The following is a 22,095-nucleotide window of genomic DNA, read 5'->3' on the forward strand; positions in this document are numbered from 1 at the left end:
TGTGTATTAAAATCAGCTTTTCTTCTTTTCAATGGATTGTTAAGTATACTTACACCAGTGAACTGTATGCTATGATGGCTAAGGTATAAATGTGAGCTACATACAATTTAAAATGCTATTACAGACCTGCTCATCAATATTCATGGAATGTAACAAGTCCTTGTACTTCATCATTTTATTATGATTTTAGTCCAATTCAAATAGTTTTGTTTTTTGCTTTTGTTTTTGGCACAAGTCTGTCCTGCTATTTGACCCTAGAGAGTTATTAAAAGGCTTGGAACACAATCATCTATGGCAAATGGACCTTCTTCCCAGAAACAACAAAAATAAGTTTTGGATTGGCACTAAGACTATCAGAGCACGTAAGGTTGGCAGAGAATTTTCTTCTTCTTTTCCCCTTTGAGACAGGGTCTCCCCATGTTCCTCAGGCCGGGATAGACTCCTGATGTAGCCATGGTTAGCTTTTAACTCACTGCTGTCCTCTTGCTATAGTTCCTCTGTCAAGTGCTGGGGTTTAAATATGCCACACTCAGCTGAACAGAGAATTTTAGAAACAATCTAATACCCCTGATATAATTTCAACTTCTTAAATATTTGCTAGGACTGAGGATGTAGCTCAGCTGGTGGAGCCCTTGCCTAGCATGAATGAAGCCCTGGGAACAGGCTCCAGCACCACAGACACCAGGCATAGTGATTATGCCTGTGATCCCAGCAACCCAGAAGCAGAAGGAGGGCTGGGGGTTCAAGTCAATTTTCAGTCACATCTTGAGTTCAAGGCCAACCTGGGCTATATGACACCCTGTCTCAAAGAATAAATTAAAAAAAAAAAAAAGAGGAGGAGGGGTGTTTGTTTGTTTTTTTTATAACTAATTTAGTTTATAGCTATGTGATCAGTTTAGGAACTAAAACTTGAAATAGAATAAAATAAGGCACAGTTTCATTATGGTTCTTGAAAGAAAAATTTCATATTATATTCTGCTCACGCTTCCCTCTCTCCTCAACTCCTCTCAGATCCTTCCCACCGCCCTAACTGCATGCCCTTTAAAAAACTGCCCAATTAAAAAAAAAAAAAAGAAACTTTGACACAATTCCACAAAAGCATGAAAAAATGGAAACCAAAATATTACAAAGACCAATAAGACAAAAGAAAAAAAAAAGAAAAAAGTGCAAACAAAGCAATATGAGACAAAAATTCTGCAAGAACACCAGTGAATTCCCTTTATGTTAGTTCACCACTCCTGGGCATAGGAGCTACCCTGGCGTGTGCTAAATATACCCCAGTGAGATTGAAGGAAACTAATTTTCCCTTCACCAGTAGGCATCAATTGCAGATAGCTTCTGGGTCAGTGGTGGGAGCCTTTGTTCGCTTTCCAGCTCTGGGACCCTATTTGGCTTGAACCTGGGCAAGCCCTGTGCATACTACACCAGTCTCTGTGAGTTCATACGCGCAGTCCTGTTTCATCTGGAAGATACTGTTTCCTTCGAGTTATCCATCCCTTTTGCTTTGACAATCTTGCCTTCTCTTCCGCTTAGATCCCTAAGTCTTAAGTGGAGGGCACTGATATATAAGTATAATTCATAACCATTCATGTGTTAAATAGAAGGTACAATTCTGGAACTATGTTTTTGAAATGGGGCAGGAGGGGACTGAGCTGTGGAACCAATTCAAAGCTAATTGCTGCTCAGCATCTGTTCTCAGCTTTGTTTTGCAATAGTCTCTGGCATTACTTAAATGCCTGGGGAGAAATACAGCTTTGGTTCTAAGTGAAATAATGGCAGTGGGTGAGGAAGAGCTAAAGGGATATGGCTCTGCCTCTGAGCTCTAGAGAGGCTTAGCCCAAGTCACTCACACATACGGAAACATCAAGTGGACACATCCCTTCCCTGCAGAGGCAGGGCAAGTCCCTGCCCACACAGCAGACTCTCTCAGGCTTTATTTGCTGCTAATACATGGACCAGAGGGGAATCTGCCCTGAATCTGACCTGAGGGGAATCTTCCTAACATCCCATAACTGGGTCTCAGGACACGGAGATGAAAGTACTTATCTTGGTTGCTGCTAGGCTGCTGCTTCTGCCGGCCACTGTTTGCCAAAGTGGTAAGTCCCCTTCTTCTGGAATAGCACAGGGGTGGGAGAGTAGACGGTTTGCACTGGGAGTCAAATGAACCTAATTTTCCTGTGACCCCAAAGGCAAAGTTTGATGTTGGGGTTTTGGAAGGTTGAATCATGGAGGCATCTAAAGTTTGTTCCCAAGTCAAACCTTGTCAAAGACCAAGCATTTTCTACTAGCAGTTATAAATTTGTGGCAGAATCAAGACTATCTACGATTAAGTAAAAAAACTTTGTTTTTTGTTTTGTTTTGTTTTTGTTTTGTGAGAAGTGTCTTCATGTGTGAAATTTCCTGATGTAGAAAAGATTGTGCTTTTTCAAGGGATTAAAAATCTTTTTAAATTTATCAATCTTATAATTTCTGTTGAGGCACCAGTGAGGAAAAATAGTGCCAGGAAAGGTCACGTGGTTTCAGCAGCCAGTGATGTTAGCAGTGTTTCCAGGGTTAAATACCTTTTTTCTTAACCTTTCAGTACCAGGGGGCTCTCTCCCCCTCACATATATATATGTATATATTTATATGTCTCTGGGTATATATGTATTCATATACAAATAGATATGTACATTTATATGGTACGAATATGTATAATTTGTTACATAGAATTTTAGAAATAAGATCTCCCAAATATAATTATTTTATCTTGACTATGTCTCCTATTGTACCTGTCACATTGTGGTAGCTTGTAACTTTTGGACTGTTCTGAAATAAACTACTTTGAGACAGGGTGTATACAGGGCTCTCTTACTGTCAAGTCACAGCAGTAGGAGGCAGAGGTGGCACGAAACTAAAATTAAACAAAAGGCAACCCTCTGCAAGAAAATGATCCTTAACTTGAGGTCCCTGCAGAGAGCTTAAGGGACACCATTGGGCTTGTAGAAGCAGTGTTTGGCCAGGGCTAGGGTTTCTCTGAGAGGATAAGCCAACACACTGAGCCCCAGTTGCAAGGAAATGAGTTCTGTGAGTGGGTTCCATCCTGATGCTAGTGGCACCTGGGAGAAGAGAAAAGTGGGGACTTATAGGGATGGATGGGGCATTGGGTTCGTCCTCAGCCATGGGGAAATGTGATGGGAAAACATGTCACCAAAAAGCTAAAGGCCATTCTAGCTGAAGCCTTCTTCCAGGCTGAGAGCACTTCCGAAACATTGCACCAAACAGAAACCAAAGAATCCTAGTTGTCAGTTTTTGTTTTTTAAACAAGGAATACTGTTCTTAAGGAAAGCCAGGTTTTGACTAAGGCTTCAGCGGGGCCAGACCTGAAATTGCATGGGAATAGTCCCTGTTGGGCGTGTTTACAGACACTCTGTATTGCCCAGTCTCAGGAATCTTCTGAAAACTCACTAACAATTCCAGCAGCTTTCTACCGGACCTTGGAGGGAAGAAGTCTGTATGCTCCATCCCACCCAATTTCCTTTACAGATCAGGCTTGACCTCACCCAGCAGGATTTAAGTGGCTGAGCTCAAATGTCACCGGACATTCCTCTAAACACAGACACACAGAATGCTACCTTCCAAATTATTCTTTCCTTGAACAACACCGGGCCACCTTCATTTCCCAGTTATTATGACAACACTGACTCCACCTGATATGTCAAAGTCAGTCTGTGCAAACTCTGAGGTCGGAAGGAGTTTGGATTACCCCTGGGAGCAAAGGCCAGAGATTAAACCAGGAAGAGAACCTGGTTGTGAATGAGGACAGACCATCAGCCAGGGATATTTAAAGTGGAGGATCCAGGGCCCTGTGGTAGGGTACTAGCACTTCAGATGGAATGCATGAGGTTTAAGTTGGCATTTGAGGACCTGATTACCATGCACATGCTGAATTGCACCAAGTGTCTCCAGCACATAGCTGATAATGTTTCTTTCATTTAAAAAATTCATTTTGCGGGGCACAGTGTGTCACATGCCTTTAATCCCAGCACATGGGGAGGCAGAGGAGGGATAATCTCTGTGAGTTCAAGGCCAGCCTGGTCTAACAGAGCGTATTCCAGGATAGTTAAGGCAGAGAAACCATCTCTTGAAAAACAAACAAAACCAAACAGTTTTTAAATCCTTTGGTTATCACAGTGATTTCATCTTTTGACTTTTCTCTTTGTCTTAAAACTTGGAATTTCTCCTAAAGCCCATCTTTTCATTCCCTTCTTCCCATATTTCTCCCTAGGCCATCTCTCCACTCCCCCAATTTGAACTACAGCCTCTGTGAAGACTAAGACGTCCACATCTCACATTTGCTCTTGCTTTCGGGAATGCCACAGCCAGCCTTTGAACTGCCTCCTGACATTTTGCAGACTAACATCCCACCAGCTCTCTCCACTCAGCCATACTACAACCTAAGACTTTAGCCAGGGGTGGTGGCACACACTTAGAATTCCAGTACTCGGGGGCCCAGGCATGATGACAAGGCATGTGTGCCCCAAACAAGCCAAACAAACAAGCCACCTACAAGCCTGAGATTTGAATTCCTTTCCCACTTTATTGCCCCTCACTCTCGCCCTATCCACCCTCTTCCTCCAACTCACTTCTAACAGGAACCTCCAGCCATGTTGCTTGAAGAGCCTACTCTACAACCAGATGACACGTCCCTCAGAAGTCTGCATAACCTGGGATTCTCACCTTCACTTTTCTGCAACCTTGGCTCTAGGTCAAGGCTCACCACCCTCAGATTCTGAGCAGTTTGGGAAACAATCCAAGTCTCCCTGCCCCTAATTTTTTACCTTCTCAATCTTCTCTGTCCTGCCACCAAACTTACTTTAAACACAGATCAAAATCACGGTTGTATTAGTTTCCAGTGACGACTGTAATAAATGTTCATATAGTGACGCTTTACATGACGTGGATACACCATCTGATTCCTCTGGAGGTCCAGATTCTTCAAGTCAAGGCATGGTCGGGGCTGTGCTCTTCCAGATACTCACAGAGAGAATCTGCATCCTTGCTTTCGTACAGCCTCAAGACACTGCGCATGCTCCTGGCTCAGAGCTATTTTCTCATTCTTGGAGCCAGCAGCATAGCAATTCCAACCTGACCCTGAGCCTCACCTCACACGTGTAAGGACTTATAAAATTGCATTTAGACCACAGGGCCAAGTCTAGGATTCTGCCCCATCTCCTGATACCCCTTCCACATGAGGAAACATATCAAAGGTTCTAGGAGCTAGTGGGTAGAATCTTGGGCTGGGGGAATGCTCTTGTAGCTACCACAGTGGCCATTCCTCTGCGAACTCTGTGTGCAGAGGGGGTACTGGGGGTCAGTGGTACAACAGCTGTCTAGCATTGAAAATCTGTGTTCAGTTGCTAGTTCATGTGCAGGGGAAAGACTTTTGGGTGAAACCCCAGAATGTATGGAATGTATGAAGAGATCATGGCTCAGAGGATAGTTTAGAGGCCCTTCAGGAATGAATTGTGTGACCTGCTTTTTCAAATTTATCTCTTTGATATACCAGAGTAGATAAGATAGTGCATGTCCATGTATCTTCTCCTCTGGTCTAAGCAACACTTGCAGACAGCAGTGGACGTTAAAGCTTCAAAGCTTGGTAGCACTGCCAGGTAATATGCCATCAACATCTTCAGAATCAACTGACTGGCCCAGCCACCACCATGAGTGAAAGCCTACTTTGAGTAGTAAGGTCTATGTCTGTAGCTTGCTCATTTTGCAGTGACAGCTTGCTTGAATATTCGACTTAGCTAACTATCTGTCGGATACACACACAGCATATTGGCAATAAAACATTTTCCTATAATGTTCCATTGTCCTCTTTTGTTTCATCCAGCACAGTGGTTCTCAACCTTCTTCACACTGTAGCTCTTACATACAGTTCCTCATGTTGGGGTGACTCCCTTACCATAAGATTATCTTCCTTGCTATGTCATAACTGTAATTCTACTACTGTTACGAATTGTAATGTAAATATTTTTGGAGATAGTGGTTTGCCAAAAGGGTCACAACCCACAGTCTGAGAGCTGCTGCTCCAGCCCTGTTAAAAACTCCTGACATGCATAGAGCTGTTGTGTAGTTGTTCTCACAGGAAGGCACAGTACTGGGACATACAATATACACTTTACACACGCCCATGGGTTGAATGATCTATAGTGATTTTAAAAAATAATGACTCCAATTTCTAAAACTAGAAGGATCACATAGCATCAAACATTTCATTTTATTTTTATCCAAACCACAGGCAGGACTTGGTAACAAATCATACGCTCAATTACAGGTGTGAAAAATGTTTCAGACAACTCAACAAAGCTGACCTTGACTATTAAGAGTTTCCATGATGCTCCCTTAAATACTTTCGAAGACTTCCCACTTTCTGACATAGAGGGCTGGACAGGAGCCACCTCAACTGTGAAAATAAAGTGCCCTGAAGAAAATGAGTCAACTCTTCATGTGAACAATGCCAGCATGGGTTACCTGAGGAATTCCTTAAGCACCAAACTGATACCTGCCATCTACATCCTGGTGTTTGTGGTTGGTGTGCCAGCAAACATTGGGACCCTGTGGAAGCTCTCCTCAAACACCAAGTCCATCTGGCTGGTCATCTTTCACACCAACCTGGCCATCGCGGATCTCCTTTTTTGTTTTACGCTGCCATTTAAGATCGTCTACCATCTCAATGGGAACAACTGGGTGTTTGGAGAGGTCATGTGCCGCATCACCACAGTCATTTTCTATGGCAACATGTACGGTTCCATTCTGATCCTCATGTGCATGAGCATCAACCGCCACCTGGTCTTGGTCCATCCTTTCACATATCATAAGCTGCCCAAACGCAAATTCACTTTGCTCATGTGTGGCCTGGTGTGGGTCGTGGTTTTCTTGTACATGCTGCCGTTTGCCATCCTGCAGCAGGGGTATCGCCTCGTCCAGCCAGAGATCACCACCTGCCACGATGTCCACAGTACATGCGAGTCCCCGTCTCCCTTCCAGTTCTGCTACTTCATCTCCTTAGCACTCTTTGCATTCCTCATCCCATTTGTGGTTACTGTCTACTGTTACGCAACTCTCATCCACAGACTTAATGCACAGGATCGGATACGGCTGACGTATATCAAGGCTGCTCTCCTCATTCTGGTGATTTTCACAATTTGCTTTGCTCCCACCAACCTCACGCTCATAATTCACCATGCCAACTACAACTCCACTGACAGCTTGTACTTTATGTATCTCATAGCTTTGTGCCTGGGCAGCCTGAATAGTTGCCTAGATCCATTTCTTTATTTTGTCATGTCAAAAATTGTAGATCAGCTTCCTTCCTAGTCAGAGGACAGGAAAGATCCCTGTAAAAACATACGTGCATGGGCCAACTTGTGCAAGGCACCAACAGCTCAATTTTTAATTTCTACTTTTATTTATTTGTCTTTTGAGACAGGTCTCACTGTGTAGTCTTGGCTGGCCCAGAACTCTCTATTCAGACCAGGTTGGCCTCGAACCCACAGAGATCTGCTGGGGTTAAAGGCATACATAACCAGGCCTGGCCACAGCTCTATTTGTTAAGCTCCTATTAAATAGTGCTTCCAATATAAAATATCATAAAATTATTAGGATTAAAAAATACGTTGTATTTTAAGAATGCCTTAATTTTAAACAAAATTATCATTATTCTCCTTGTGACAACTGACACGTTTCCATTTGCCTTCCTGATTCTCCAAGCTTTAAATTTCCCCTTCCCTCCTGCGAGTAGCATCGGCAACCTGACAACTGAGCATTACTCACGGTTCTTCCCTCTTTTTGGAGAGTTACTCTGTCTTGGTTGTGTCCCTCACTGGGGTCCTGTCTTCATCCACCTGTCTGAAAATGGCTGTCCTCGCTTCCAGGGGAGTCTCATTTTCACAGATCGGGTTAACCTTCCTTTCCCTTGACCCTGCGCTGCTCCTGAAATGACAAACCCTTGGGCAGCTCCCACCGCTGCCTCCCTGATGCCACCTGTGGCGCTCTGCTGCTGTTCAGCACCAGCTTGCTCACTTCCCCACAAACTCACCTTCCCCTCCCTGCTGCCCCAGTGACAGCCTGCTCCAGCATCTTTGCTTTAATCTGTCCGTTTTCCCAATCTTTCAGAGACTGTTCTTCCCTTACCCTCAAACCACACCTGTTGTTTTTCTTATCTGGGTTTCCAAAGCACTTTCTTATAATATGGAACTTCTATACAAACAAGCCTGATAACCTCATTTGCATATAAATATCGGTTCTATAAGCAATTAAGTTCTCTATGTAGTCAGCTCTCTGTACCTGCAAGTTTCACACCTGCAATTCAACCAACCACAGACCAAAAACACTTGAAGAAAACTGTATGAGCTGAACACGAACAGACTTTTCTCTTTTCATTACTCCCTTCACAATGAGCATAACCACTCTTCACATAGCATTCACACTGTATTAAACCACTCTGTATTCACCCTGTATGAAGTAGTCCTAAGTCATCCCCAGGTGATGTGAAGTACATGGCAGGCTATGAAGAGGCTGCAGCCCAATACAGTACCATTCCCACAGGGATTTGGAATCTGTGGAGCTTAGTGTCTACAGGGGTCTTGGATGATGGAGAAGGTGTTATCTGTCCTCCTTCCTTTGAGGTTCTTGTGGTCATTAAAGAGCCTTTAATGTGCGGCCAGCTGCACTCTTTGCATAGCATGTGGCTGAATGAAAGAATAAAGCTCCAAAACATCTAAAAACAGCGTGGGGCTCTAGTCAGTCTTTTCTGACAAGGCAGCACATACCCTGTATGACATAATTTATGGTTAGGCTTGATTAAAAAAAAGTTAAACGGCTATATACTCATAAGGTCATTTAGCAATTTAAATAATGCCTCCAGGTATTTCCATGCCTGTTTGTATTAATGGGAAATGGTACTGCATTACAAATCTCCAGATTATTCCTATAGGTAAAGTATCTAATGGGAGATGTAATATTAGTGGATAAGGGTCAGGGGGCGGGCATCACTAGTGAATACAATGGGGTTGAGAAAACCTCTGAGCACACAGCATCATTGAGATGAAATTGTGAGTATGTAGATTCACACACCGGCAAAACTTTGTTATAATCAACTAATCAATAAAAACACATTTAAGTGTACATTGTTGAGTGTGTATATATATAGTTTTCTGTTTCATCAAACTTGGGTATAAAACTTGCACACGTATTTACCAGAAAACATCCAAGTCCACACCCCACTTATGCATCCATGCTTCCTGTAGCACCATTCACATAGGCTGAATTAAGAACCTGGCAGGGACCCAGTGAGTAGGTGAGGCAAGCTCTCTAGAAAGCTTCCCTTTCTAGCAAGGCTTTTCAGCCTCAGAGGAGGAGGAAGTCATGTGTCTGCAGGAAAATGAGCACATCTGGAGACCATCAATCATACTAAGCAAATTAGGTCATCTCAAAAAAGAAAAAAAAAAAAAAAACAAATACTCTATTTTTTTTTCACCCTGTGTAGTGTCTAGATTTTATACAAACAATATCACATATAAGTGTATCTATAAAATGACAGGGGCTGACTGTCGGGAGGGCCAAAGGGAAGGGGAGGGTGAGGAGAAGTGATGGCAGCTGGTAAAGTTTAGGGGGGAATATGCTCCATGAACAATAGCATCAAATAAAGACCTCAAGGCTACAGAAAAGGGCTGATGAGGGCTGACAAGATAGTTGCGTGGGTGACAGCGGCGATTAGACGTGACAACCTCTCCACCCACACTGTAGAAGATAACTGACACCTTGTAAGGCTGTCCTGACTTCCACATGAAGGCTGTCACTCACTCACATACTGATAAAGTACATAAATAAATGTAACATAGGAAAAGATAAACCTTAAAACAAGCAATTTAAAGACATTTAAAGCAAGTGTTAAGATTCTAAAAATTTCGGGGAAAGAAACTCATTAGAAAGGCAAGTCATTAATTGTAGCAGTTTGTCCTAGCAGAAATACAGCAAGATATACTAGTTAAAAGCACACACAAATCCAGTAGCATATACCTTTAATCGCATTGTTTGGGAGGCAGAGGCGGAGGCAGGAGGATCTCTGTGGGTTGGAAGCCAGCCTGGTCTATAGAGAGAGTTCCAGGACAGCCAGGGTTCTATAGTGAGACCCTGTCTCAAAAACATACAGAAACAAACAAATCCAAACCAGCCAGCCAGCCAAACAAACAAACAAGATAAGAAAAGCACGCTTAACTTTTTTTTGTGTAACCATCCAAGAAAACCCGACACTTTAATGGGGTATAATTCACTTGTGAGATAGTCTTACATTTTAAATCACTCTTGATTCACTTAATCCAGTGGGGGATGTAGACAGGTGTTCGGCTGAGAGTGTGCCGCCACGCTCACTCCTCAGTCTTGTGACAGAGACTCCCTGGGCTTCCACAGTATGCAGAAGCCGCACTTAGCTACCCCTCTGTGCTCGTTCTCCGATGGACCTGAGCACCCATCTCACAACGCTGCCACTCACCATGTCCTTCAGTGGCTGGATACTCTGGGACAATCTTTACTTGATACTGTAATGCCAGCAATATGTTCTCATTCCTATTATTACCCAAAGGAAATGCATAGAAATGCCACCAAGTATGTACTTTTCTAGGGACCTAGCAGAGATAAAAAACAAAACAAAACAAAACAAAACAAAACAAAACAAAACAAAACGCCATCTACAAAGACTCAGCTGAAGAAACAGAATCAGATTTTTTTTTCGGTGATAAAGAACAGGCTAAGAATAAATAAAAATGAATGGATTGTGGCTGGGGATACGGCTTAGTGGAAGGGCATGCCCACTAGATGTGAGGGCCTAAGTTTGATCCTCAGCACTTTAATAAACAGGAGAAACTCGAAACAAACTGCTTAAGAACATCGGTTTACGCACACATAGCACACTCTTCCAGCTGGAGCTGGCCACCAGCTGTCAATGTGACTCTCATGCCTGCTGCCTGGATAAGGTGGTTTCATTCCTGGGCTTGGACCTAGAGCCGTCATGTCCATGTCCAGGGCTCTAACACACCAGTGATGGAGCTGCTTCTGTGCCAGGCTGCCTGCCCGGCATACTGCTGCCAACATGTGGGCCCTGAAGAGGAGCCGTGTCATCAGAAGGGCCCGGGGGTTGGCCACGTCCAGAGCCTGACGGTAGAGCGTTCTAGAGGAGAACTGCACTAACTGCCAGAACAAAAGCTTTGGCTTGGTGCAGTTGGCTCACCTCAAAGAGAGGAACCCAGATGCGTAGACAGAGGACACCCTGCGCCTCATAAGGACCTCCTGACACAGGATTACCACCCTGGCACTCAGGGCAGACACAGCTGGCTTCAATAATACTACATAAGCAGGATTTTTGTTTGTTTTGGTGCTAGGTTTCATGCTAAATGCTATATTTTTATATAGTTTATATATAGTTATATATAGTTTATATGTATATATATATATATATATATATACACACACACACACATATCCATAATGCCATTAATATACTAAAATAGAAAACACAATTATATATAATATATTCTTATTTAACCACTATTATTATTATTATTATTATTATTATTATTATTATTATGTTATTTTCAAGATAAGAGTCTTATTCTGTAACTCTGGCTGTCCTGGAACTCAGTATGTAGACTAGACTGGGCTCAAACCACAGAGATCCACCTGTCTCTGCCTCCTGAGTGCTGGGACTAAAGGCATGTGCTACCATGACCAGCTACAACAGGTATTCTTATAAATATATAGACACATAAATGTACAGGCACACGGTAGCTTCACTAAGGTTCCATGCCAGAATCTGAATGATGCCTAGCTATAGCAAAAGCAAGCAACATCTGGCCCCATGTGAGCTCTCGGCTACAGCTTCAGCACCATGCCTGCCTGCCTGTCTGCCAGTTGCTGTGGTCCCCTCCATGATGGTGGTGGAACAGTGAGCCCCAAATTAAACACCTTTCCTAAGCTGCCTTGCTCATGGTGTTTTGTCATGATACCAGAACGGTATCTCCCCATTTCCCCTCAAGCCCCAACCTCACCCTTTCAGACGAAGCAGCCCTCACCATTTGCTAAAGCTTAGCTGAGCAAGATTTTTGTAGGTTCCTGTGAAAGCACAGCGGAAATGCAACCCCATTGCCAGTGCTGACAGAATGCCCCGCCTTGGGTCACAGACCCCAAGACTTCCATTTACTGAAGGGGACACTACATGCATTCTTCAGAAACCTTAAACATCTAATCGGTGAAAAACAGGTTCAAAAACATCTCCCGTACACCCCAGCCTTGAAATCCACTTCCTGGAAATATTTCATGCACATTTAAGTGCATGGCTCGCCCTCCCAAGGATGTGTATTCCACTTTAATGTACGCTAAAGTATATTATTTTAACAAACATTTAGGTCATTTGCTGAAGTAGACATATTTCCAATGGGTAGTAAACTTGTTTGCCATGCATTGCCAAGGGGAAATAATCTATTATGATTGTTTTGGTCTTTTCTCCTTGCTGTATGGACCATCTCTCCCCACTTGTCTCAACACACCATCATATATGTTTCTTAGTCAAGTGGACACAGACATGGTCACAGAGCTAATCACATATCAGAAGAGAGTTAGGAAGTAGCTACAGGAGGCTTCAGTCATACTGGTTGTAGTTTTGTGGCTTGTTTTGGTGTTAGGATCCATGGTATATGCTAGAGCTGCATACATACACACAAGAATCATACACACAGGGCCGGAGAGATGGCTCAGCAGTTAATGAGCCCTGGCTGCTCATCCAGGACCAGAGCTGGGTTCCCAGCACTCATACCAGACAGCGCACAGTAGTTGCAACTCCACTTCCAGGAGGATCCAGCACCCCTGATCTCCAGGTACACCTGCATTCATGTACATATATCCACACACATAGCCACAGAATTAAACATATCTTTAAAAAACCCCACACGTGTATACTTGTAATGCCATTAATATACCGAGATATAAGAACACATTTATAACTTCATGTTCTTGTTTAACTCTCAGTATAATACTGCAGGCATTATTGTAATTTTATGCACATGAAAATGAACATATAGAGATGTGGTGGTTTGACTGAGGCCACATAGCCAGGATCTGAATGGTGCCTGCCTGTCTCCAGAGCAAGCAACTTTCTCTCTCAATGCTGTTATTTTGCTGTCTGCCATGGACACAGTCATTTAACTCCTACCTAGTTCATTATCTCAAAACTCGTGATGATGGAGAAATGATTCAAGGGCTATTATGAGAATTAAATGAGGGATGCTTAACTACCACTGTCATGCCTGTAAACAGGAGATGCTTGGTACGCATGTGCTCTACAGCAGAGTGCTTCTCCCACCTCAGAGAGGCAGGTCCTGGGCTCTGAAGGGAGCTACCTACTCCTTCCAGCCAAGTTTGTACCTGGAATACAGAGGACAACAATGGCCGCTGTACCAGGCAGCATCACTTCACTGCTGATAGGTTCTACAAGCTTCAACATTCAGCCCAGTATCTTAAGTCTTCCTAAGACCCTTTCAGTGCAAGTCCAGATGTCAATAAAATCACTGCTCTTCAAGAGGACCCCAGGCGAGTCCCCTCCGAGCACTGCCATGCTGGCCCCCTCACCCACCAGCCCAACCATCTCTTCCTTTTCCTTCAGGCTCAGTTCCTGTCATAGCTCAATGGCAACTTCTCTTAAGATTCTGGAGCACACTATCTCAACCCTACTGTTCCGCTGCTCCCTATGAAACAGTCACTGCATCAAGAAGTTCTTGACCATTGACCATAAGGACAGAGAACTTTCAAATAGCATCCATCATGTGCCATTCCCACAGATGCTGTACACTGCATGAACACACAGATATACACAGGAAATGACCAGGGAATAGCACTCTGGATAAGAATTCACCTACAACTGAGTCTTCCGTGGAGGAAGAGATGGATTTTTCTCTAATGTTTGACATCAGAAAAACACCCTTCTTTTCATTCTCATTCACGGATACAAAAAGCACATGAAATTTGTGAAAAGTGGATCAAAAGTCTTCCCACTCACAAACGTAAACATAATGGAACTTACCTTGAGCTTCTGGGATTTTGTATGGAACAGAACATCTTGGTAGTGCTGGGCATGGTCCGGGTCCACATCTCTGATGTTAGCAGTGGGCAGCAGCAAGGCGTCTAAAGTCTTCAGAGCATTCCCTTCATCGATGGCTTCATTGATGTACCTGAGAGCTACCATTCCTGCAAAGAGAAGAGCAAGTTCTCTAAGTCAGAGCGCAATACACACTCTCATGTCACATGCTACAAAGAGCTAAAAAAATAGACACGGGGAGGAGAATGCACAGAATCAACTGCATTTCTATATGTGTGTAATGTGCAATAGATTCCAATCACCAATCCATACTTTCAGTGGGAAAGTAACGTATATTTAGGAATGATTTAAGAAGAACCCATGTATACCAAGAACTAGGAAACACTTCATAACCAACTCAGTAGCAGCCGAAGCACAGGGGAAGACAGCTCCTGGCTGTGGATTGAAGACAATGTTGTAAAGGTAGACATACTCCTGAAGGGTGTTGAAACTGGGAGGAGTGGAGGGAGGAGAGGCTGGGATGGATCGGATTGCCTTGTACAAGATAAGAATAAATAAAAAGAAAAAGAGAGAAATACTCCTTAAATTGACATAAAGTTCTAGAATAACTCATATAAAAACAAACCAACCAACCCAGGGGCCTTTCCACAGAGTGTGATAAATAGACCCCACAATGCACATAAAACACAAGGAGCAAAAGCAACAACTGCAACCCTGAAAGAGGAAAATGCTGGGGGATTGCTCCCTGCTTTAAAGCTCGTTACAAAGCTACAATGACTAATGCAGAATCCTGGCATGAAGAAAGCCACACAGATGAGCAGAACAGGATGAGGATCTAGAAATAGACCCATTGACTTATGGTCAATTCCAATTACAAGGGTGTCAAAACATTTCAATGGGCAAAAATAGTCTATATGGACTATTGCTATAAAGGAATTGGTGCTGGGTGAACCAGATAGCCACATGTGTCTGAGCAAAGCTGGACATCTACATCAAATCCTGTACACAAATTAATTTAAAACAGAGCCCAGACCTAAGTGTAAAGGCTAAAACTACAAGCTAGAAAACTCTTAAAAGAAAACATAGGAGTACAGCTTAGCGATTTCAGGCTGAGTAATTCTCTTTTTAGCTATGGTATCAAAAGCACAAAGGAAGAAAAAATAGTAAGTGCATGAGATTTTGTAAAAAATCAGACCTTCTGTGCTTGAAAGTTCTCTATCAAAGAAAATGAAACGGCAATTTAAAGAATGGGTCAAAGTATCTGTAATCATTCATATCCAAAAAGACTAGTTATGCTACATTACTATAATTCATCAATTAAAAAACAGTAACATCCATTTAAAATGGGCACAGGAGCTGGGTGCTGTGGCACAGGCCTTTAATATCAGCACTTAGAGAGGCAGAGGCAGGCAGATTGCTGTGAATTTGAGGCCAGTCTGGTCTACAAAGTGAGTTTAGGATAGCCAAGGCTACTCAGAGAAACTCTGTCTTGAAAAAGCAAAACAAAACAAAAAATGGGCATAGGATTTTAAATGCACTTATTTAATACACAAATTCAGTAAATATATGAGATGCACAATATATTAGTAATTAGAAAAATGCAAGCTAAGTCATAGTAAGATGGCATTTTGTAACCACTAGAATGGCTATAATAAAAGATAAGACAATCAACCATAATAAGTGTTGGTAATACTCTTGAGAAATAGGAACCTGTGTATGTTGTTGGCGGGGGGTGGGAGGTGGTGTGGACACACTGGAGAATGATTTGGCAGGCCCTCAAAATACTGAACATAAAATCACCATGTGCTCCTGCCACTCTGCCTGCAAACACCCAACTAAAACCCAGGTCCACACAAAAACTTGAAGGTTTATAGCAGCATCATGTATACTACCTAAAAAACCAGAAACAACCTAAATATCAAATAATGAATAGATAAACAAATGTATTTCTATAGATTCGAATTTTTAACCTAAAAGATTATAAAAACATACCAATATATAATACAACTGTGAATAAGTTCTGAAAACATACTATTTTTTTTAAGCCAAACACAAAAGGCTTTTTAAAAAAGTGCATATGACTATGCACTTAAAAAAAAAGTACGTGTATTGGTGTTTTGCCTGCATGTGTGTCTGTGTATCATATATGTGCTGGGTTCCTTTGGAGGACAGAAGATGGCATTGATGTTCCTGGAACTGGGGCTGTGAGCCCCCTTGTGGGTGAGGTGCTGGGAATCCACAGGGGATTATCTGGAGGAGGAGCTCATCTAAGGAAACATCTCTTCAACTCACTGCTCACTTCTAAAAGGCAGATACTATAGTATGTAGTTTATATTTTAAAAACATACGTTTTTAGAAGAGGCATACTTTTGCATATGAACAGAAAGAGGGAAAGTATTTTAGTATGACTCTAATGTTAGACAATAACACTAAGTTATTAGGTGATAGGATCAAAGGATAAGAGGCCTAGATGGATTTAATGTAGATGTTCAGAAATGAAAATGCAAGACCAGAGAGTTTTGGACATGCATTCTACTCTTCGTATTGCCTTACTTTTGCAGCCTTTAAAGGGTCTTAACAAACAATTCAAAATCAAGCGGTTTCTCAAAAATACTAAGAAAAGCCACAATGGGTGAGCACATAGCCCAGCACTATTCGGTGGAGTTCTTTGCAGTGATGGAAATGTTTGCTTTTGTTGTTGTGCAATATGGCAGTCATTAGCCACACCTAAGTATGGAACAATTAAAATTATGCTATCACAAATGAAGAACAAAATGTAAGTTTGCTTAGTTATAATTATTTTAAATAGTTATATTGTGGCTGGGAAGCAGGCAGGCTCCATAGAAATAAACAATGCTGTACATAGTTTTTGGGACAGCTTTAAGGTTCAAATATAGACAATGAATTTTGTATATTATTTACCTAATAATAGACATTATTAGCCTTGAACCCCAATTCAAGGATGTAACAAAGGAGGGCCAAACATAACCTCTTGTTTATTTGGTATAATCTCTAACATACTACAAAATCTTGGAAAACAGACTATATAAGGTCTTAGAATAAAAAGCAGAGAAGCGGGATGATGGAGCCTGAAATTTTTATGACGCTTTAAACAAATATGGATGTTTGAAGAGGGCCTCTTCTCATTACCATAGTATCAAAAAATAAACCAGCACCCAGTAATAGACAGACAACAGTGGGTACACACGTTTGCATATATATTCTCATATGCATACACACTAATGGGGAAGGGTTGACTTCCTTCCTCAGTGTTGATGAATAAGACCTGGTAAAGATACTAAACACTGAGCAGCAGGAAGCTAGAAAACATACTTGGAAAGGCCAAACATTCTTATTGTATTATTTTTCATGAAAAATGATTCCAAGACACTTGACAAATATAATAAACCACAAACAGCCCAACAACTCCAAGTTTAAAAATGTACCTTTATTTTGGCATCAAATGAAGCTACCATTTTATAATAGTTTTTCTATAAATACCACTGTGTGAGGAAGGAAGAGATTTAGCCATAGGGGAAAAGAATCATCTCAGACTCTTAGAGATTATTCTAGGATATAATACTTAGATATATTACAATGTATTAAAATCAACTCTATTTCTTTAACATTCAAGTTGAATAAGCTTTAAATACAAGGCAAGCCACGGGAAGTTCCAGGTTCTGTTCTCATCCTAGCCTACTTATAAACTGGACTGTGCAGGAGTCTCCACGTCATTCAGGACACCCCCATGGTCAGGGTGTTCTAAGTACCTTCAAACATCCATCCAAACATGATCTTAGCAGAACCAAGTGTGAGAAAGAGGAGGTACACACACCCCGAAGGCCAGTCACCCGGCAAGGTGTGCATTGCCACTGACTGGGTGGGAATCACCTGCTCAAGTTCTTGACAGTGGTGTATCTAACAGGCTGCTGAGGCCATAATCAACGACCTCCTAGGAGCCGGCCGAGGGGCCCCTTGGGCACAGCTGCCTCTGTTTATGTATGTAAACGGTAAATCCCATATAAAAAAAAAAGATTGCCAGGCCTCAGCCCATGACCTACTGCTTAAATCTAAACATGGTGCTATGACATTCCACTCCAGTGACAGTAGGTATTTTTGGAGAACACGTACATTTGAGCCAATGGATGACATAACCTATAAGGATTGGCACTTCACCAAATTTTAAAAGCAACCACCTCAAATATAAAAACTTTCTTGTGGAGGCTATGCAGGTGAAATAATATTCCTCTGTGGTTTTGTTGAGAAACTTGGGTTTTCCAGGAAGAAATCAACAGAACATCCATGTCTGGAAAAAACATTTAGCAGCCTGATATTGGAGTCACTTTCCAACTTAGCACTTAGCTGCTGGTCAAGAGTGGGCCACAAGTCAGACACAGGACAGGACCTTTAATGTATATAGTGTGTGCAGAGTGTAAGGCCAGGACACTGCTCTTTCGTAATTCCCACAAAAAGTCTCAGCTCTTTTAGACAGTTTAATTGCCATATTGCCTAACTCTCATTTAGTCATAATAAGGCACTTAAAAGGTTTGGTTTTTTACTCTCACATCCAGAACAAGATGGGAACTATGCGAAAGGGAAGAAGCAGTCTGAAAGCTAATAGAATACCCATGTTGTGAAAGCAGAGCAGGAGAGCCTTTAGGGGAGCAAAGGAAGAGCTAGAGGGGGGAGGGGAAGTGGGAAGAAGGTGTAAAGGGAATCCATCACAGCAAAGCACATTAATGAAAAACGTCACCATGAAACCCATTTCATGTAACAGGTTTTGGGTAAACCAAAACTTAATTAAAAACTAAATTAAATTTAAAATTTAATTTAAAAGCTACCCTTTTAACATATAATATTAACCTTAGGAATTCTAGACAAAAATGGGAGGTGTTGAAGAGGTGGAAGGAGGCTGGTGCTAGACTGCAAGAAGGAGGGGTATGGAGGAGAGGGGCGAGGAGCAAAACCAACAAAACATCTGAATAATGCCATCAGAAACCCAATACTTCAGATGCTGATTTGTAAAATTAAAATAGTCTAAATACTTTATTTTGACAAAAGGAAAAAGGAAAACCAAACCAAAGTATAGGTAAATTACATACTATGTATTAAAGTCCCCCAGCGCTAGAGAGGGCACAGTATTTGAGGTAACCTCCCTCACGATAAGCACAAGCCCTCCAAGACAAGATTGTTGATGAACTGTGGGAATGGCCACAACAGTCAAGAGACCTTAGTTACAAATAATTCCTGCTTACAAAAGGTCACTGTTCAAGTTATACAAACACTTGATTTTTCTCTTCCAGCAAAGCAGAGGTTGAGAACGGCCTACCTCCCCTTCAGTCCACGGTAAAGAAAACAATGCAACTGTGGGCACAGAGAACAAACCTAGCCCAGGGTAGGCAACCTGCACAGACATACCCAAAGCAGACCCAGAGAAGTAAGAAAGCAAAGATGGAAACTGATAATTTGTTTTGCCTACAAAAGAGATCCCACTCAGTGGGTGGCATTAGGCTCCATACCAGAGTGGCAGGCAGAACGCTCAGAAAAAAAAAAAAAAGGCAGCAGGACAAAGGGCCAGGGACCACTGTCTGTAGTAAAACACACACTTGCGGATGTGCGTGCACACACAGCAGTGATTTCCAGCACCTGCGCCCCCAGCATGCTGAACATCTGCTCAAATCACTGCTTCCCCCAGAGTAACACCTGGCAAGAACGCCACGCTCCCAAGCCAACTCAATACAAGAGCTACTCAAGGAGTCTAATCGCAGCGATTCTTCATGCCTCACAAACACAATGCAGAGACAGGCACAGAAAGCCGAGCTGTCCCAGAAGAAGCTTAGATGGGAAGGAGAAAATCATGACACTGTCCGGATGGAGGTGTTACAGTAAATCCACATGCGCTCCCACCATGAAGGCAGTGAGCCTTTTCAGTGGGACGCGTCCAGAGGGAAGAGACCTTGAAATATCAAAATGCAATCTCGGCAAGGTGCTCTCAGGAAGCAGCCAGGACTGGCTGATGGGAAGAATCATGTATGATCCGGTATTCCAGAGTTATCTGCAGCATTAGGGGACCAGATCTGACATCCCAGCAAAGCCCATCAGAACAGAAGAGTTCAAGACTCCTGAGATGAGTGCCTGCTCCATCCTGTGAAGGTAACGGCTTTACCTTACCCTGGCCATCCATTACCCTGACCTTGCAAACAGCTTGATTTGAGACCGACCATGGAAGAGACCAAAAATGGTATTCTTACCTTTAAAACATGAGTTACTTATTCAGATGGTTTCCTGAATACTGAGATATAGAGAAATGTACCTATAAAGGAACTAACACATTTTGTGGTCACCAAATCAAAGTGGCAGTGATTTGTGTTAATTATGGCATAGCCCATAAATAAATCTCACAATGTCTAATTAAAAAAAAAAAGTTGAAGCTGCATCATGTATGGGCACAGGCCTGTAACCCTGGCATCGGGTGCATTGGGGAATGGAGGCAGGAAGATCTTGAATTTGAAGTCAGCTTGGACTCTAGAGTGAGACCTTGATCATAAAAAATAAATAAATAAAAATTAAAAAAGGAAAGAAGGAAGGAAGAAGGAAGGAAGGAAGGAAGAAGGTGGAGGTGGGGGACAGGGAAGGAGGGAAGCCTGAGCTAGAAGGGAGGCCAGTGATTTGATTGGTTCTCATTCATTGCTGCTAACAACTCAATGACCTTAGCTTGCTTTTATGATGGAAATGACAGCCTGAGGCCTGAGCTTATTCGTACTACATGGGGCATCTAGCTTTTGGGGGTGGTGTGTGTGTGTGTGTGTGTGTGTTTTTAACCTTGTGTAAGCAAAAAGTGGAAAAGAAGGAAGCAAGGTGCCTCAGGCTACATGCTCTTGAAATTTTTCCACTCCATGCCAGTTCACCATTTTAGAAACAGAACAATTTATGATATTTTGCCCATATGGTCAGATTATATTCCAATTTTTCATTTCTTAAAATGTTTTATAAAAGTATATCAAAGTTCAGGAAAATGTGCAAATGAAAGGCCAAAATAAAGACAAAATCTTCTTTAAAATATAAGTATGGAAGCACTTTTTAGTAAAAATCATAATAATAATTAGGACTTCCATTAATCTATTAAAACTGTTATAGTCACATGTTCCCACGAGCAAACTCTTGCAGCACTCATGGAGAGGATGGGAAGGGCACACACACTGTTCTTCCACGTCATTAAAGGAGGAAAATGCTCCACACTTACGGTCATTCTCTTCTTGAATTTGGATGTTAATCATATCAATACAATTCTGAATTTCATTCCAGCTTAAGGTATCTTGCTCTTGGGATAATGCTTCTTGTTTAATGGAGAGTAACGCATCTGCGTAACTGGAAGAGAAAACAGGACCGCCACAGGTCAGACTTTTGTTTTAATTTTGTTTCAGTAACAAGTCAGACTTCTTTAACCCTTCCATCCTGCCTGGCACCTGAAGTTTTACCCCAGGGTGGGGGGTGGAGACGAAATGGAGATGTCACAAACATCGCAGAAGTGAAGATTATTGTGTCTCTCAATCTGACTAGCAGACTGTTCAAACAATGGACCCTCAAAGAAAAATGAATTCATCCTGGGAGAAGGAAAAGGTGCCTGCTGGAAGGGGAACTTGTCTCTTGGAAAGAGATTTCACACTGTTCTGACAACTTAGAACACCTCACAGGATGAGACTCAAGCTGGAGGGTGATGGGTCAGTGGTGGGCGGGGCCACACATTCACTGAAACTGCTTAGATGTGCATATTCTTGGCCCTCTGTTTAAACTCTGATCCCACTTCAAGACCCTGAGGCAGATGTGGGTGTTTTCCGGATCTCTTTGCCACTGGCCGCACCGAATAAGCCTTCTTTTCTTGTTTTCCACTCCTCATTTGGGTCTTTTAATTGACTTATTGAGGGCAGGTGGTCAGGCCTGACTTGGGGCATAGGCTGTGTCTC

General features: G+C 42.3%; 2 protein-coding genes across 2 annotated transcripts in view; one reads left to right on the top strand and one right to left on the bottom strand.

Moving 5' to 3' along the window:
* Positions 1–22,095, bottom strand: part of Iqgap2 (IQ motif containing GTPase activating protein 2) — a 136,283-nt gene that overhangs the window by 67,398 nt on the left and 46,790 nt on the right. Inside the window, exons 10-11 of the mRNA XM_055598361.1 lie at positions 21,375–21,499; positions 14,117–14,280 (exon numbers count right to left, since the gene is read on the bottom strand). Coding sequence (XP_055454336.1) covers positions 14,117–14,280; positions 21,375–21,499 — 289 coding nt within the window. The remainder of the gene's footprint in view (positions 1–14,116; positions 14,281–21,374; positions 21,500–22,095) is intronic.
* F2rl2 (coagulation factor II thrombin receptor like 2) lies at positions 2,033–7,362 on the top strand. Its single transcript, XM_055598362.1, has 2 exons — positions 2,033–2,096; positions 6,320–7,362. Exons 1-2 carry the CDS (start codon positions 2,033–2,035, stop codon positions 7,360–7,362), a joined length of 1,107 nt encoding a protein of 368 aa, XP_055454337.1.

This window comes from Psammomys obesus, unplaced genomic scaffold (assembly GCF_907164565.1).
Source record: "Psammomys obesus unplaced genomic scaffold, mPsaObe1.curated_primary_1811, whole genome shotgun sequence".
Taxonomy (NCBI): domain Eukaryota; kingdom Metazoa; phylum Chordata; class Mammalia; order Rodentia; family Muridae; genus Psammomys; species Psammomys obesus.